The following is a 19,062-nucleotide window of genomic DNA, read 5'->3' as shown; positions in this document are numbered from 1 at the left end:
AGATATAATAGGGTTTCTAGGAAGAATTTTTCTTGTGAGTTTGTTTGGTATAGAGAATGTCTTTATATTTGGTTTGGTTGACCTGTTTGCTGGTAGATGCAATATTTTTTTCATACTTGTATTAATCTTGCATTACAAGGAACATTCTGTAAACTACTGGGGTATATCCTGAACATCAAGTAACAGCTATTGTTCTCCTGTCTCATGCTCAGAGATGACAAACGATGAGTCCAGAGCATGACGTGCTTCAGACAGTGCTTGTGAAAAATAAATGCAGTGCATTAACTGCCTGACTACTGTTTCCTTGTATTAATTGCAAAGATTCATGAAGTTGGAACCTGCATGTGTTTAGTGACTCTGAAAATTAGGAACTGTTTGTAACTGTGTGAAAACGGATGATTTGAAATTACTTGCGTACATATCTTTATTGATGACATGCATATTGTTGACTCAACTTGCAGTTGTTGAAATGGAAACTTCGATAGTGAAAGTCAATGTTGTTTCCTCTGGCAGTAGTGCTTTCTTGTGCTGCTTAAAAGTGATGCTGAAATTGTTGTGAAGTAATTATTAATCTCCATGTACTGATAAGGTTTTATTTTTGGTTATGAAAAGTCTAGAAAATTATCTTAAGCAGAAGGTTGAAGAGTAAAACACAAAATAAAGAGGTTATCTGACTTCCTTAAACTCTTGTTATCGCCACTTGTGGATCATTTCAAAGAAACTCCTCAATTTGCTCAACAACTGCTATGGGGCAGTTGATAAGTTTCCTGTGATCTGCAACTAGGCTGCTCCAAGCTGGGAGCAATTTAGATTTTACATTCAAATGCATAAATATGATGGAAGATATGTAATTCCAATGTTTGTGGGCTATCAAGCAACAAAAGCTCCACAGAAAATTCACAGTCTTATCAATGGCAAACTTTTTGCCTGAGAATTATGTGCCTTTACAGTGGAAGGCTTGACGTGCAATCGCCAGCCTTGGCAGTAAGTTTTTTTTCTAACGCGTTTAATTCAAAATGTATCTTGTCAACTTGCATGCAGCTTTTCTAGAGTGGAAATGCATGTTTTTCCCCTTTCCAAACCAGTAGTCGTTATTAGATGAAATTAGATGGAAAATTGCATGTTCTTTTATTTTTTTAAATCTTATCCGTCCCCCCTTTTTTTTCTTTTTAAAGATTCTCGATGAATTCAAAAAGGATTCCTCTGTGTTCATTCTTGGGTAAGGCTCTTGTATTATTTTTCCAAATAATACACATATGGTAGCAGTGCTGCAGGACTTTTTAATTACTTCACTGGCTTTTGTTCTTATGCTTTAGTAAGTGAAAAGAAATTATAGATCTTATTGCATTCAGAAAGGTGAATTTATCCTGGGCATAAGTTCTGGTTATCATTTGATAAATGTTTTTTACCTTCTGACAAGAAGAAAACTGGCATGGACTCAAACAAGCAAATTGACATGTTCAGATTTTACCAAGTGCAGAACAGAACTAGTGAAGGACAATTTGATGGAAAAACTTTAAACTGGAGTGGTATGGTGCAGAGGCTTTGCCTGGACTCATGCAGAGCACTGATGCTAACAGTTTCTACAAGTTTCACTTGGTGGACTTGGAAAATTTAGTAAAATGTGTACAGAGTGAAAAGGGAGGTCTCGGGTGCTGTTACTATTTTAACCACAAATTAAACCAGTTTATCTTAGCTTTGAATATTACCACAGATGAAGGAAGTTGTTTTAAAAGTTTGTTCTAAGTATACCATGCATTTCCCTAGCCCTTGGTCATGCTGTGTGAATTAAACTGGTGAGACTGCTTTAAACCACAGATTTCTCAAGGATGTGTAAGGTTATAAATGCCTTATTGGTACGAGATGATGCAACATTTGTGTCCTACAAAACAGAGAGCACTGTGCTGCCTTTTTGTTGGTGTGGCTGCGTTCTTGCCTTGCCTTTTTATTCCTGAAGTTTTATTCAGGCGATCTACTGTAGTAGATAATACATGGAAGGAATTATCTGTGGATGTGTGGCTCGGTGATAATTCAAAAGAACAGTCTCTCCATGTGCCTCAAATAAACTTAAGAAAACACCTGTGAAGTGAATGCTGTTCATTTGCTACAGATCAATGAACAGAGATTTGGTACTTTTCCCAATGAATCATTATCAAAAATACATCAGGACTCCAGGAGGTTTTATTTAAAGGCTCAAATTACAGTGATTAGGTAATACAGTATTACAAGCCTAATCTCAATTTCACTGAAGTTATAAAAAGTTTCTTCCTGGCGGCAGCACATTTATACTGTAAATGCAAGATACAAATCCCTGTCATTTTCTGCTATAACATCTGATGACACTTTCTCTGTTGTTTCTTTAGATTCAATTTTCCTTTCTCTTTCTCTCTCTCTTTTTTTTTTTAAAGAAATACTGACCGCCCAGATGCTTCAGCAGTTCATCTCCATGACTTTCAGAGATTCCTGCTACATGAGCAGCAGGTGGGAATGTTACAGAAATTTTGAGCTCTTTTTGCTGTCTCTCAATATTACATGCTCCTTTTAAAAAAAAAAAAAAAAAAAAAAAAGATATGACACTGAATGTGATTCATGTCAGCTATGATACTAGGTTACTAGGTCTTGGAAAGATTTCTTCTTATTTGCCGCTGTTGAAGTTCACAAGAACCATTATTTTTCATCCATATAAAAGTCTCTGAAGGTGCACCAGAGGAAGAGAGGCAGGACAAAGTAAATAATGTTTTAGCAGGTCTTCGTTTAGTCATGTAGATAAACAGACAAGGTTGGAAATAAACCCTGCATGATAGCCTGGCCTAGTTACAGCTGTCACCGTAGATACAGCTAGGGGTAATACCTTGGCTATGGCCCCATTTTATCAGCTTGTATGTAAAAAGATGAGCTGACTGCTTGCATTCGAGTCAAAGGTAATTTTCTTCTTGAATGGGCCAGTCTGATGTTCCATACCAGCAAGCAGATAAGGGTGGAAGCAGGTACTGGAACTGTCTTCATGGCCTTCTGTAATCTTATTTAGCACAGACACTGTGGAAGAAAAATCATAATTTGATATATAGGCCAATTTTTAAGGCTAGACATTCACAAAGGATATAATGGAGTGGGTCTAAGACTGCTGTTGGAATTTGTTCACATTCCAGGTCTTTGCCTCCTATCCTTTTAGCTAGTGTTATCTTTGTTAGGTACTGATAAATTGCAGGCTCGCAAATATGAATGAAAAGTGAGATCTATGCTTCCTGTATAAGATTGCTAATTTCTTTTTCTCTTCATTTCACTGTGTTAAAAGTACATTCAGATTGCACTTAGATGTATGAACAGAATATAGTTAAGGCATATATTTCAAGGAGGCCAGCTTTTTCCTGTGTGTGTGCATGCATATATGTACATATGTGTGTGTGGATCTTGTGGGCCTCCAATCTATGTAAAGGTACTCAGCTGTTTTTTCCCTCTTAAACATCACAGAGGAAACTCTTAAGATGTGAATACAAAGAAATATACTGTCAGTAAGCTATCTGAAATTGAAGCCTTAATCACAACTGTAGGGTTCTGTTCTTTATCAGATTTTATATAGCATATCACCACATCTAAATTTTTCTACTTTATTATCTGAAGGAGTCTTGGGCACAAGATCTGAGTAAAGTCCGAGAACGAATGACCAAATTTATAGATGACACTATGAGAGAAACTGCTGAACCCTTCCTCTTTGTTGATGAGGTAAAATGATGATGCTTTCTAATAGTTTCTCATGGATTTTCTTCTTTTGCTGCTAGCTCCTAGTTTGTTAATTGGTTGACAGATCCTTTGTGATGTTCCTGCTACGTTGCTGGGTTTCTTATATTCTTGTATGTTTAAAACATTTAAATTCAGTCTCTCTCTTTGCGTTTTAGTTCCTCACTTACCTTTTTGCAAAAGAAAACAGTATTTGGGATGAGAAATATGATTCAATAGATGTGCAGGACATGAATAATCCTTTGTCCCATTACTGGATTTCTTCTTCTCATAACACGTAAGTTAACAGAAGTCTCATTATCTATCCCTGTTCAAACAGACCTGGCACATGTTAGGAGAAAGTAAAAGATTTTAAATTATAATATCCAGAAATATACTGTCTGGGTGTGTGAAATCTTCCTAAAGTGTAATATAAATGTGGCAAATACAGCATGTGGGTTTCCTTTCTCCCCTTCTCTAAATATCTTATATAGATTTTGAGACACAATCAGCTCTGCTGGGGGGAAAAACAAAAAAACCAAAAACAAACAAACAAACCAACAAAAAAAACACCCTCAAACTCTGAGTCGTGTTAGAAAAATTAGTCTCAACTTCAAACTGTTCCAGCCTCTCTGTTTTCAGAAATCAAAGTTACTGAAGGAGCTTCTGTTTTTTCCAAGCACTGACAGCGTTTCCTAAGCCTATGTCAACATTAGTTGTACCTGAACATAAGAATGCTGTAAGGATCCAACTTATCCTGTGGGAAGATCCTATGCTGGTAGTGTGATCTAAAGGGCAGTGGGTTTGTTGAGTTGGGAAAGGAGGCAGTGGTGGTATGCACTATTGATAGATATGTCGACAGTTCACAATGTCAAAAAGCAGAAACTTTTCCTGAGTGGGAAAAGAATATTTGGACCTTAAACTAGCATATCTGCTGATCAGGGCTTGGCTATTCATTGGCTTTGTCTGGAAGTGTTCTATGCTTAGTAACTTAGCTGCATATTTCCATAGCTTGTGCCTACGGCATCCAGCCCTTTTCCTTGATAATACATGGTGTGCAAGCTCTTTAGCTGAAGTTAAAACCTATGTGGTGATGAGTTGAACTTCCTTCAAGTGAATGGGAAGTTTTCTCATCTAGCATTGTAATAAAAAGAAAGAGCATGTAAAGAGAGTGAGGAGAGACAAACAAATTAAATATTGCAGGAAATGAAATGAAGTGGATATGGATATAACTGGTAGATAACTTGAAGTATATGGTGTAGTATCACTCCAAATATTCTCCACATCCCTTCACTGTGATTGTCTCAACATGATCAAGTAAGTATATGTTGCAGAGCTCATGGTTTGTTCTCCAGGAACCTGTCAGAGTTGATTGATGTTTAGATTGAATGTTAACCTTCTATAATTTTGTCCATTCAAAAATCTGGTAGCATTTGGTTCAGCAGAGCCCAGTTCTTCCATAGCAAGTTTGGAAAAAACCCCAACGAGTCAACATACAGCCTTCATAACAGGAGAAAAAAATTTTCCCAGTGAATGAGTGGGAAATAATTGAAATTGATTGCCTGTCTTCTCTTACAATTTTCTTTTATTCGTTAGATATCTGACAGGAGACCAGCTTCGAAGTGAATCCTCCACAGAAGCTTACATCAGGTGCCTTAGAATGGGATGCCGATGTATTGAGTGTGAGTAATGAGCTTCTGGAGTGGTTTATAACATACTCTTCATATAAGCAGGGTTTCCCCTGTTTACCAAGAAAGAAAAAAGAACCAAAATCAAGAACTAGTTTGTTTCTTTTTTGAAATTTTAGTTAGTCATATGAAAAACACTGATTCCCTAAATAGTTTTTGTTATGCCTCATTATTGCTCTGTTTACTTGCTCTGGTACTTGTTCCCTGGGAATTCCAAGAAGTTCTGTCTGACTCTCTCACTGTACACAAACAATTCAATCTTTGATCTACTTTATGAAAGCATAAGATTTAAATTTGAATTACTTGTGCAGTGTAGATAGATAAAAAAACTTATTTGCCTTCATCTAATACAGACAAGCCTAAGTCTCAGATTTTTGTAATTTGGTGCTATTTGTCATCCTGTTTAACTTGCTTGTAAATCAGTTGATGTCTTTGTGCCATTGTTCTCTACTAAGTCTGTATGCTTCTTCAACCCTGTGTTTGTGTTCCTTATTGAAAGATTTGACTTGAATTTCACTTTATTGACCAGTTTCTTAATAAGCTAGTTCCTGGTTTACATTTGTAACAATTAACAAGAGACTTCATTCAATTTAGATGTTGCAAAAGGTATCTCAGATTAGAGTTTCAGGGTTAAAATCAGAAAAATAGATATGCTCCCAACTTGTTAGAGTGTATTTCTCCATGGAAAATTAATGTAAACTTGTAAATGGACAGTTTAGCTGCTTGAATTCTTTCCAGATTCCCACATAATAATGCTTTGGGAAAAAATTATACCGTATTTTACTTATATTGTTCTTACCGAAGTGAACTTAATTCCCTCTGTGAGATAGATAATTAGAATATTTTAGAAGATAGACTAAGGATATTTTATTAGAAATGAATGTATGACTCAATGTATGAAACGCTCTGAAGAACTGAATGTACATTGTATTCCTTTTATTAGAGTTAAGTAACTACTTGGTGTCTTCATTTTTCCACTGCTTGTCTTTCCTAGTGGACTGCTGGGATGGTCCTGATGGGAAACCCATCATTTACCATGGATGGACACGGACAACAAAGATCAAATTTGATGATGTAGTACAAGCAATCAAAGATCATGCCTTTGTTGCATCTGAGTAAGCTTTGATTTATGTTTCTTAAGCCTGTATTTGAATGCTTAGACCTTACTGAACTTTTTTCCCTGTGATTTAAAGATAAAAGAAATAATGAAAGAATGACATCCTGGTCTTCATTATTGCCCAACGTGGGTCTTTAATTGATTTGTTTTTGAGAAAAGGTGCTGCTACATAACAATTTGCTGCTAGGGAAGTTAGTGAGTACCTTAAAAGAGGTTCCTGTCTCCTTGCTTGGGTCTTCTTTTACTGAATTGAAGTGTGAAACTTCAAGTCCTGAACAGTATGATTTTTTTTTTTTTAAAGATCAAAACAAACTACAAGTGACAAGCAATGTATCTGTTGGGTTGATATTCATGTTGTAGGGAGGTCTTAGGAGTAGAAGTCATAGAATGTTTCCTGAACTGATAACATGAATTTTAATCTGCCTCTCTGCTTTGCTCTTCTAAACCTTGTGCTGAGATGTCCTTAACATGAAAAGTATTACCCAACAATTGGGAGGGAGAACACTTAACACTGAAACTGTTCCCAAAGCACTTAAGGAATCTTTGTCCTTGCAGATATTCAAAAAGTGGCTGGACAAATCTCTGAGCAACCTGATCTAACTTAGGAATTGGGCCTTCCCAAAGAAGGGACTTGGGCTAGATGGCCTCCGGAGGTCCCTTCTGACCTTATCTGTTGTGTGTCTACCTCTATTCCTTTTGTCTTCATGTTTGCTTTAAATATTTTCTTTGATCTGAGGATTGAGGGAGGGTGGTGTTTTCCTTGCCTTGTCAGTTGAATCAAAAAGAAACTGAATGTCATAATTTTCCTTCGTTTTCTTCAAAGATACCCAGTCATTCTGTCAATTGAAGAGCACTGTAGCGTAGAACAGCAGCGATACATGGCCAGAGTGTTCAAGGAGGTGTTTGGAGATCAGCTTTTAATGAAACCTGTTGAAGCCAGTGCAGATCAGCTACCATCACCAACCCAGCTGAAAGAAAAAATCATCATCAAGGTAGGCTTGTGTTGTGTGCTTGTAGCTAAAGTATAAAAACAAGAGCTGAAGCTGTCAGTGCTACTTCTGGCTTCACAGCTTAACTGTTGGTTTCTGTTGAAGAGACAAGAAACCCCATGCTAGAAGTGTGTACTAGTTACAATTCATAATATTGTACGGAGTTCTGTAAAGATACCTATTAAGATGCTTGCTGTTGGTTTTCTTTGCAATAAAAGTTGCTAATTCAAGTGCCAGATGGAATGTCAGCTCTTTTCTAAAGGTCTTCCAACTCCTGAAATGTCAGTGCTAAATTTCAGCAAGGGTTCATTGCTGCAGATGCTCTTCATAGGCTTCTTACACAATTAGTGACTGGCTAAGAAATATTAAAAGTATGTTCTTGAATAGAAAGTAGGATTAACGATAACTGTTTTTTCAGAGGATGTCTGTCCTTCAAGTAAAACTCAAAGCACTTGCAGACCGCCGACTTAAGCTGTCAGGACTGCTTACTTGGTGAACTGCAAAAATTGATTGGCATTTACTCACTCAGTGTGATTTACATATGCAATTTAGTAAACCACTTTGGAAAGACTGTGGTGCTTTTGTTAGAAGGCAGTCACTGTGAGGGTGTCTTACCTGCTGGGCAATACAGATGCTTTACTCGGCACTCTTGTGCATCAGGCAGAAAACTGAAAGAAGACTTCTCGGATTGAAACTGCAGTAGAATTATTGAAGGGCAAAATTAGGTGGATAATCTGGGGGCTGTTCATGATAGTACAATAATTGCTTTTACCTGTGCTTCTGTGTTCTGGCTCTTGTGGTAGTACTGCATCACATGGATTGGACTGCTGAACAGAAGAAATAATGATGGATAGATGCATCTAGATGGATATAAGCATACGGTCCTTTAATGTAGGACTGGAAATGATAGCACCCCACTGTGAGGTGCAAAATATCAGGAAGCAGGGAATTCAAATCTCTGCTTAATTTTTTTTTCTTTCTTCCTTTCTCTAAACTGTCTATTGTTATGATGTAGAGCATAGAAGGGAAATTGTATAGGCACATGAATAATAACATGACAGATCTGGTTTAAAGGGAATTACAAACTACTGTGACTTTGCACAAGAGAACATCCATATCATCCCTTCCTGTCTAAAAGAGCAGTAAAGAATCTTTGTAAATAGATCAGCACCTGCCAGTAAGCTAGTTGTGGTATTTGGCTTTTGTCTGGAAAAAGTTAGTAAACGAAGTTGAGTCCTGCTTTAGGGGCCTGTGGGATTTTTCAGATAGGCCTGTCAAATTGAAATCTTCCTATAGAAGACACAGAACTGAACGTATTTGAAAACTACAAGCTATGAGAGGATTAATCCTATCATTAACTGCAGTTCAAGTGTTTGATGTTCTTTAGCCCCTTGAGCCACTGCTTTTTGTGATCACTTTCAATTGCTGAGCCTTGCCCTTCGACATAGCTTGTGTTGTATTGTTTCAGCCTGTAGTTAATTGAAAACGAGTGTATATGAAAGCACACTGATCACTTACAAATGTTTCTAATGTACTTTCAGAGAAGGAATGGTCTTACAAGAATAAAATCATAGAAGTTGTAACAAAAACTATTCTTATCTATTTTGCCCTTTATGCTGTAGCTAGTCTGCTTCCTTTTTTTAGTCTTCCTTTAGAATAGTCCAGCTATTGCAGTTTCATCTGTTCAACCTTTTCTGCAAGGATTAGCTCTGTGGGCTATTTTCACTTGGTGTCTGCTCTTCCCTGTCATGCCCTGCCATAAGCTTTTCATTGCTGCATTAGGATGGTCTAAATTGTCACATCGTCATTTTTCATTGTAACTGAGGACATAGTAGGATTTAATGCAAAATGCTTCTCAAGGATTCTGGCTCGTGTTTTTCTGTCAGCCAAATTATGTGCTGCACAAAAACCCCATGAACTTCAGTAGCAATTAGTTGAGAGCTGTCTCAACTCCCCTACAAGCACTGGTGCCGTCTGTGCAGTAACCTGCCTTTTGCTGGACAGATCTGGGCTTAATTGTGTAGCAGTACCCAGGTCTTTCCTGGGTTTACCTCTTCTGTTTCTACACTGGAGTTGTAGTGTTCTCTCTAAACTAGGATTTAGAAGACAAGGAGAAGAAGAAAGTAGAACTCACCCCTCTTCTCATACAAGATATCATGTCTGATCATTTTTCTTTTAGAAGAGTGGATTCCCCTTCATTTTAATTCTTCTTCTGGTCTTGATTTTTTTTTGTGTGTATTTTTTTGGTTCCTTATGGTTTTCCTTATGTTCTACTCTCTGCTGAATGTTTATTGTCTTGTCATTATTTCTTTTTATGCAAGTGTCACTTCAAGATTTCTGTCCTGTAAGGAATTGTGAGCTCTTATCAGACTAACTGTTTCTTCATTGCTTGAATGATATCTGTACTATCTTTTAAAATCTTTATCATGAGATATACATTTTTGAGATAAACTCCACCCAGGTTACATAAAGCTTTGTGGAACAGCTGCTGTTATGGCAATAACAGAAGAAAGCTGGGCAATGAAGGGAAATAACTCCAGTAATACTGAGTGCACTGAGACTGTATGATCAATTTTATATATAATTCTCTATGAGCATATGAATGTGCTGTTTAATCTTTTTTCTTTTCTTTTTAGCACAAAAAACTAGGGCCGAAGGGAGACATTGATGTGAACCCAGAAGATAAGAAAGAAGAAAAAAAGCAACAGGGAGAACTTTACATGTGGGACACAATAGAACAGGTATTGTTTATGTGACATTTGCTAAAGTTTGCTACTAAGCTGTGTAATATGTACATGAATTTTCTCAATATTTGTGTAATGTCCTCAGTTCGTGAAATGTGAGCGAGGAGAAGGCGGCATGCTGTTTACTGTTACACCTAGTTGTAAATTATAATTAGTTCTCTTCATTTCGTTAATGGTTTTAATCTCTCTCAACTTCTAGAAATGGACTCGGCACTACTGTGCTATTGCTGATGAAAAGCTTTCATTCAGTGATGATATAGAACAGAATGCTGATGAAGATTCATCAAAGGTGATGGCTACTCTTTATTGCTTAAGCATGTTCTTTTTAATCTCAGATTATTTCAGTGTTTACAGATGCATATTTTTATGCTGACATTACTGAAATTGTAGAGGATCTGTATCAGATAACACATGTATCTGCAAATAAATATTTTAAAAAGGGGTCTTTGCTAAGGTACTCCAGCTAACCCTATTTTAAATAAAATATCTTTTTTCCCTTTGGCAAATGGAGGACATACAAAGGTGAGTACAAGGACAAGGAGATATGATTTTGGTGGTTAAATGCTAATGCTGATGTGCCCACTGACAATCGAAGTTCTTATACGCCTTTGGCTAAGTATAGCTGTTCTCAGATTAGGCAGTCTGATGAACTAAGGTTTGTTGCGTACTAATACAGCGCACCTTTTCCACAGTGCACAATAGTGCATGCTATTCATTTCACACATGCAAAGTGTTTGTCACAGGTGTGTATTGCTTGTCTGTCATGCTTGGTAAAACAGAAGCATGAGGCTCAGCTATGTTCACCATGGTTTCTTGTTCTGACTTTTTCTGATTTCCATGCATACTCTTTCATTTCTAACGTGTATGTGCATAGTTCAGAGAGATCTCTGCACATGCGAAACCTTTTATCCATTCACCTAGATGTCAATGTTATTAAAATCATTAATGTGTAAGTGAGAACAGAGATGATGCCAGGAAAAAGCGGAATAGAAACTTTGTGAATTTGCAGTAGGGTGCTTTGCTTTGAAAATGTAAAATAGCATTTGCACTGCTGTGTTCTTTCACTTTATCAACATATTTCTCAATATGTTGATTACATATTTAAATAAGGATTAAGATGGTCACTGATCCAAAGAAGTGGCTTGACTGAGGAAGAGAGTCAAGTGTGTCTATGAAGGTGATCAGATTGCTTGTGGAAGGAGAGTTAGATCTGAGAAGAGCTGAAATCCTGAAATAGAAGGTTGTTATATCAATAAGAAGTACTTTGTATTAGAATCATAAAGTTAGAAGTGGACAATAAAAATTCTTATTTTCTGGTCTAGGAGGTAAAACGTACTGAACTGCACTTAAAAGAGAAGTGGTTCCATGGGAAAATGAAAGAGGGGAGAACAACTGCTGAGAAGCTGCTCCAGGAATATTGTGCTGAAATGGGTGGCAAGGATGGGACGTTCCTAGTTAGGGAAAGTGAGGCTTTCCCTAATGATTGCACCTTGTCATTCTGGTATGGTGATCATCATAAAAACTTTACATGGGTTTTGTTTATCTTATGGCATTGCATAAAAATATATGCATTTTGTCAATGTGCATGTGTAGCTGAGAGTAAATAGGAATAAGGTGTTTATATTTGCTAGAATGGTATTCATGGGATTGAGGGACTACCTTCTAAACAGAACTTCCATGCACTGAATAGTGCATTTTGGCAAAGTAGACGTTATTTGAAGTGTTGCAGTTGTCAAGAGGGGACTCACTATTATATCTTTTTCCTTTTTCTATTCTGTCAGGATGTATGATTTGTTATTTCTTCAGTGAGTGGGCCAATATTTGATTTTTTAGTTTTAGGATACATTATTGTTTTTCACACTGATCCACACTTTCCACACTCATTGTCTAGTGAGTTTACCTTTATTAGCAGAGGTCGATCTTTTCAATGAAAGAGTCCCCTGGGGGGGAAATGGATTTTTCTGTGATTTTTTTTTTTGTTTGGTTTTGTTTTGTTTGGTGGTTGTTGTCAGAACAAATGAACAAACTTTGAAGGGAGTAAGTGTTGGTCACCTTTTGAACCATTGTGGGTTGAAAAATAATATTTTTGGGACTGTCATTATCACTGGTCAGGATTTTTGTTGCTGTTGTTACTTCAGTTATTTTAAGAGTTAGTAAGGATTTCTTGCTTACAATACAGTTAACCAGAAATGGTTGAGGAAACACTTAAGAGTAAAACCTGTTAAATACCTTTCTTTTCCTTATCCCCCTCTTCACATCTTCAGGAGGTCAGGTAGAGTCCAGCACTGCCGTATCCGTTCTTCAAGTGATGGGGACACTGTGAAATACTATCTGACAGACAACCTCACTTTTGATAGCATCTATGATCTCATTCAACACTACAAAGAGGCTCACTTGAGATGTGCTGAATTTGAGCTGCGTCTGACGGATGCTGTGCCTAATCCCAGTCCTCACGAAAATAAAGAGTATGTACAGCAGAAGGCAAGCACCAGGGCTGTTATGATATAGAGTATTTGTACATTTTTTTGATGGTCTTGGATTTTTGCGTAGAAAATTCCACGGATTCAGGAGCACACCTGAGTGTTGCTTGTTTGTGGATATCGGAGGAATAAGCTTCCCTGTAGAATGCTGAGTAAGATCGCTGACTTTGTGAGAACATGATAAAACAGAGAGCAGTCACCTGGAAAGCAATTTACTAGAAACAGCTAGAACAATCAGTGAGAACTGTAATACTGTGGAAGTGTGCAATTCCTTCGTTCTCTGCTCAATGTTTTACAGTACCCAGTGGGCTGGGTTAGATATTTAGTAGTCGACTGTGACCTGTCAACTAAGTGGTCATGGTCTGTGCCATCTGGAAACTTCTATTACTGGGGCAGTGAGCCCAAACTGAGTTACTTTTCCCTAATCCCCGCTTCCAACTGACCCCTGTCAGAGTTGGTTAGGCTTACTTGACCCCATGCTGTTTGGGAGTAGTGTAGCTTGGTGTTTATTTCCAGCTGCTATTTGCCTGACATAGATCCTGGGAAGAGCTTGCTCTTGTTTGTTGGCAGAGCACTCTAGTTATTGCCCTTTGATCTGTTTTCTCTGCAATCAAGAAAAAAAAATCTCCTTTGCTTGAGAAATATAAATCTGTGGCCTTAAGTTTCTTTTTTTTCCCACTGTGATCTGGGAGTCACTGTGTGCCCACGGATAACTTCTGAAGCCAGCATGAGAGGACGGTACAATTTAAGGGTTTGGCTTTTCTGTATTTATTTATAATGTGGAGATGTACTGGCAGTAGAAGTGGTCACAGCTACAGTGAAGGTACATTAGGACCGTGCTTACAGTGAAAGACATAATTAAGTTCTGACTGAAAGGATTTAGATTGTAGAATGATAGAATGGTTTGGGCTGGAAGGGACCTTAAAGATCATCTAGGTTCAGCCCTCCTGCCCACCTTCTGCTAGACCAGGTTGCTCAAAACCCCATCCGGCTGTGCCTTGAACACCTTCAGGGATGGGGCATCCACAGCTGCTCTGGGCAACCTGTGCCAGTGTCTCACCATCCTCACAGTGAAGAATTTCTTCCTTATATCTAATCTCAATCTCCCCTTTTTAGTTTAAAACCATTACCTCTTGTCCTATCACTGCACTCCCCAATAAAGAGTCCTTCCTCATTTTGCCTGCAGCACCCCTTTAGGTACCAGAAGGTCTCTACAAGGTCTCCCCGGAGCCTTCTCTTCTCTAAGCTGAATGAATCCAACTCTCTCAGCCTGTCTGAATATAAAATAAATACAAATATTAAATGAATTATTTTTCTTGTAGTGTTTGAGATTCTATCATTAGTAATGTTATGTCATTATGTTATATATATAACATTATATATGTAACATTCTATTATTAGTAACATTAATTCTATCATTAGTATCAGCAGTAACACTGTTATTGTTACTGAATGACATGTGACAAGCTTTGTAATCCTTTGTCCATTTTGATTTTTGACTGTTGTAGTTGGTACTATAGCAACTTGAGTCGGGGAGAGGCAGAAGACATGCTGATGCGAATTCCTCGAGATGGAGCCTTTCTGATTAGGAAGAGAGATGAGCCTGATTCGTTTGCCATGACTTTCAGGTGAGAAAAGATGGATATGAATACATTACACAGTAGCCCCACAGTGTTCTGGTTTTTCTCATTTAAAAATACTATGGGCTTTTTGGAGTCATAAAATTCATGCCATCAAATTTTGAGTAATTAGTATGGTTAATTTATATAGTAGGTCCACATGTAGTGAAAAGCATTTAAGAAATTGTACAACCTTAGTCTGTGACTGGAATAAAGCTTTATGCTATTATAAAGAGCATTTGGGCACCAACTGTCCCTTTCTTCCTATATAGAACTGTGCATGACCTGTCTTCACTTCTTTGATGCTCCCTGCCGCAGGGTGCTATTTTGAAGTTCCTTTTGGTGCTGGTTCAGCAGCAATTCGAGGCCTTTATCCTCTGGAAATCCTGCCTTGTCATATAACTGACCAAAGTTAATTTGTTATCTGTCAGAATGAAGCTATTTTCTATTTACTTGTAGGCTTTTATTGCCAGGGAAAATATTTTTGAAACTGTGGTTCCTGTAACAACATTAATAAAATGTATAGACTTACGGCATTCTCCATTGTGCCTTCAAATCAAATCACATTTGAAGCAAGTTTGTCTTGTTGCTTAGGGACAGGAGCAGATCAGCAGCAGCGGATTCCAGAGGGACTCTGTCTGATTCAAGACATTTAAGTTAGTATGAAAGTGACAGAATACCCATGTGTAGTGGGGAAAAAAAATAGGGAAATTTAATCTAGGCAAAAACATGGATTTGTCCCAAGGCCCTGCATGTTGTAGAAAAGTGAGAATGTCTTTTTGTGAATTCAATCAGGCAAATGGAATTTGATTTGAATAAAAGATGCTTTGGAAGAGGGAGAAACAATTTCATATGATTAAGATGCACAAAGCTATTCTGGTCTAGTTTGCAGCGCCGGTGCTTTCACTATGCCAAGTACCAATACCTTCTACAGCACCTGTACTTGTTTCACAGAGCTGAGGGGAAGGTGAAGCACTTCCGAATTCGGCAAGAAGGTCCCCATTTTGTGCTTGGAACCTCGGCCTATTTTGAGAGTTTAGTGGAGCTTGTAACGTACTACGAGAAGCACCCTCTGTACAGGAAAATGAAATTGCGTTACCCAGTGACTGAGGAGCTGCTGGAGCGCTACAGCATGGTGAGTGATGGACCTTTGAGTCCCAGATCTAGACTTGGTGGAGCTGGGTTTAGTTCTGGTTATGATAGATGTCCTTCAGGGAAGCTTAAGCAGTCTGCGAAATGGAGGTGTAGCTTTGCTGAGACAAGTTTTTGATAACAGCTTCACCCACAGTTGTCCATTTCTTCTGTTACGGGAGTGGGCAGAGATCTTAAATTGATCATGCAGATGCCAATAAAAGAATAAATATGACTGTGTATATTGAAACCACTTTTCTTGTCTTAGAGTTTCTAACAGTGAAACCACTGCTGGAACTAATGTAATGTAACACAGAAATTGTGAGCGTGGGTATTGTCTTCCACTGTTGTTCCAAGAACGGTACTCACAACCTTGAAACTATTTTATTAAGAGAGAACTTGGTGAGGCATTGCTGTTTCATCGTATTAACTGTTCATTAAACTGAGGTGCAGACAAGTTAAATAACAAACTCATGTTCAGCTGTGTTCAACTGTAGTAATTAGCTTAACATAGGTGTCTGGCTTTCCTCCTCTTCTATTTGCCTATATATTGTCAGAAAGGTGGTTTCAGCAAAAATTTCTTGTTCCATTAACATTAATTATTTCTCTAACTTTTGATTCATGTAACGTATCTTTTTTCCTTTTTTTCCATTTTTAGGAAAAAGATATAAACTCCCTTTATGATGTCAAGATGTATGTGGAACCCAGTGAAATCAACCCTACAGTGGTATGCTTAAGGAGAGATGGCCTTCACATTTTCTCTTAGACTTCTGAAAATGATGAGAATTGTTCGTTGACTTCCTGTTAGTAGAAATGAAAAGGTTAATTGAAAATGTTAGGGTGCTTGATTTATGGAGGACTAGACAGCAGAACTTTTAAAGTGTGACTTTTCTTCTAGTATCTCTTAAAATTTGTACCTACATACTTTGTGTGCAAATCCTGTGTTATTTACCTATATTGGGAATTTGGGAACTTCTTGCCCAAATGTTTGTGGACATATTATGATTTATCAATTGTGCTTATTCGGGCATGCTCCCAAAATTAAATAACAAGTGACCCAGCAAACAGCTACTTCTCTACTTCTTGTTAGGGCCTTCAACTTGTAGGTTCTCATGAAAGTTCACCTGCTTGTAAATTCTGCGGCTGTAATTGAAAAAAATTTTTTTTGGCTAATGAATTTACATTGCAACTACCGTTTACATTGGTACCATTTACTATCAATTCAAGTGGTAGGAAATTCAAGATAAAGCAATTGCTTGTTCTGCTGAAACTAGATGTCTTCCTAAAGGAAATATGACCAGAAGGATAGCTGATGTGGTTTGGAAGTGGAGGCTTTTAGACTGCATCTAAGTCTGTAAGCCACAGATGCATATGAATACGTGTGATGAGGATAGTTGATTGATATTTCACTTTATTTTATTTATTTATTTATTTAGCTACAGTAATTATGTTGGTGTACTCTTTTTTTTTTTTAAATATTTTTTCTTTTCCAAGCTGGTACTCAAACAATAACAGTTAAGTAGCATTACTTGCTTCCACCAATAGATGTCACTCTGGAACTTTAGTATTGCAATTTCTAAGCTTTAAAAAAAAAAAAATCTAATTCCATTCTCCCCACCCTTTATAAAAAAAATAATAATAAAAAATTGCATTACTGATCACTTTATGACCCGTCCCCCTATAGATGACCCCTTTGTTTTGCTTCTCTTAAAGCCTCAGAGAACAGTGAAAGCCTTGTATGACTACAGAGCCAAAAGAAGTGATGAATTGAGCTTCTGTCGAGGAGCTCTAATTCATAATGTCACAAAAGAAACTGGAGGCTGGTAAGGACAAAGATTCCTCATAGGAAAACTTCTAGTGACTTACTAGATGGGAGAAAAAAAATTAAGCTTTGGATAGTAGGTTTTTAAAAAACTATTTGCTGCTTATTAACTATGGTCCTACGAATCTTAATTCTAGTATATTGAACAAAACCGAAAAACCTCAAATTCAAGTCTCTTTTCTTGTCTTTTTCATTGTTCTGCCCTATAGCACTAAAGCCTCACTATGCAGAACCTTCATATCCCAGCGTATCCAGTATTTTTCCTTTGCTACATGAATACTTCCTGAACACTTGTCTATTCTGGGAAATCACACATCTATTACCATTGTCATTATTGCTGTGTATCTTTTCGTCTGCTTGGTACTTCTTAGGAATCAAATCCACTTTTTGAGTTATCTGTATGGTCTCCTTTCATAAGAGATTTTATTTCTTAGCTGGCTTGCAAATTGCTTAGAAAGCTTGGGAACCTAATATTTCCCTGTGTTTTCTGCAGTGCAATCAACCACATAATAGTGTTTTTAGTACTGGAGGGGGAAAAGCCTCTTAAGTCATTATTGCAGTTTACAGTAACTGTAATCCCTCTGAAATGATCTGTTACTATAGTTAATGATCACTTTGTTAGAGCTTTTAGCTACTTCATCACTTATATTTTGGTGACTGCCAGCTAGAGAAGCTAGTGTTAGGTATCAGTGACCAATTTATTGAAGATTATTGCTTCATTAATGGCCTGTTGAAGCTCTTTAACTATTTTTTTCCTCTTTTTTTTTTTTTTTAAATTTAATTTAGGTGGAAGGGGGATTATGGAGAAAAAGTCCAACACTATTTTCCATCTAATTATGTTGAAGACATGTCATCTGATAACTCTGCTGAGCTTGAAAGCCAGGTGAGGTTTGAGGCTTGTCTGAGGTTTAAGGTTTGTCTGCTGCGTTTCCCTATAAGATCTTTCCCTCTGGAAGTGGAAATCTAGTTTATGGAACTATGACTCTGCATGTTGTGTTTGAGGGAATGCAGAATAAAGAAATTAATGCATTCTTCACTGTTCTCTGTGCTGTCGAGTATTTTGGTCAGGACTTTCATCAAGGAAAACTACTTAAAGAGATAACTGATTTGCTTGGGTTTTAGGAGGTTATAATGGTTTCATGCTAATGAAAATCATACCAGTATAGATTTTTCAGATAGCTTATCTAAGCTTATCTAAACAGTAATGTGCCTGAAACTAGTTTGCCTGTGTAATTACTCCCTAGATATTTGCACATAGAAAAACCATGTGCCCAAACACATCATTCTCATATTCACAGTCCAGGATCATGTTTTGATGCATAACTAACCTTTATACTGATTGTCAAATGGGTCTAAAAAATCTAGTCCAGAGTCTTGAACAAAGATCTATTTATGACAAGAAGATAAAGATATTTGTTTTAACATTTAACATTTAAATTTGTTTTAATTTGTTTGGAGTATTAAATGTTACATGTTATATTAAATGTTATAAAATGTTACATTATTCTGTTGTTGTTGTTAAGTACTTCCAATGATTTGCCAGGAGCCTTTGGAGGAAAATATGTTTATTAGATTTTTTGTTTTCTTCTGATGATAGCAGCTTTTAAGTAGACTTGAAAAACAAGTGGTTGTGTCATGGCAGAAGTTGCAGTCCTCATTTTGACTCTCACTACAGAAGTTCTCATCTGTTTCTCAGAACGAGAAATTCTTGATATGGAAGTAGGCTTTTAAATATTACAGAGCGCATGCTTTCAG

General features: G+C 37.2%; 1 protein-coding gene across 2 annotated transcripts in view; it reads left to right on the top strand.

Annotated features, from left to right (window-relative positions):
• PLCG2 (phospholipase C gamma 2) overlaps positions 1–19,062 on the top strand; it is a 72,494-nt gene that overhangs the window by 36,969 nt on the left and 16,463 nt on the right. For both annotated transcript variants that reach the window (XM_040571589.1, XM_040571588.1), the window contains exons 8-23: positions 1,176–1,219; positions 2,409–2,481; positions 3,622–3,723; positions 3,897–4,015; positions 5,314–5,399; positions 6,400–6,520; positions 7,346–7,514; positions 10,148–10,252; positions 10,455–10,544; positions 11,578–11,756; positions 12,520–12,720; positions 14,244–14,363; positions 15,309–15,489; positions 16,144–16,212; positions 17,199–17,308; positions 18,094–18,190. In XM_040571589.1, coding sequence (XP_040427523.1) covers positions 1,176–1,219; positions 2,409–2,481; positions 3,622–3,723; positions 3,897–4,015; positions 5,314–5,399; positions 6,400–6,520; positions 7,346–7,514; positions 10,148–10,252; positions 10,455–10,544; positions 11,578–11,756; positions 12,520–12,720; positions 14,244–14,363; positions 15,309–15,489; positions 16,144–16,212; positions 17,199–17,308; positions 18,094–18,190 — 1,866 coding nt within the window. The remainder of the gene's footprint in view (positions 1–1,175; positions 1,220–2,408; positions 2,482–3,621; positions 3,724–3,896; positions 4,016–5,313; positions 5,400–6,399; positions 6,521–7,345; positions 7,515–10,147; positions 10,253–10,454; positions 10,545–11,577; positions 11,757–12,519; positions 12,721–14,243; positions 14,364–15,308; positions 15,490–16,143; positions 16,213–17,198; positions 17,309–18,093; positions 18,191–19,062) is intronic.

The sequence above is a fragment of the Cygnus olor genome, chromosome 12, assembly GCF_009769625.2.
Source record: "Cygnus olor isolate bCygOlo1 chromosome 12, bCygOlo1.pri.v2, whole genome shotgun sequence".
Taxonomy (NCBI): Eukaryota; Metazoa; Chordata; class Aves; order Anseriformes; family Anatidae; genus Cygnus; species Cygnus olor.
Note: the sequence above shows the minus strand (reverse complement) of the source record. Positions and strands in the feature narration are given on the sequence as shown.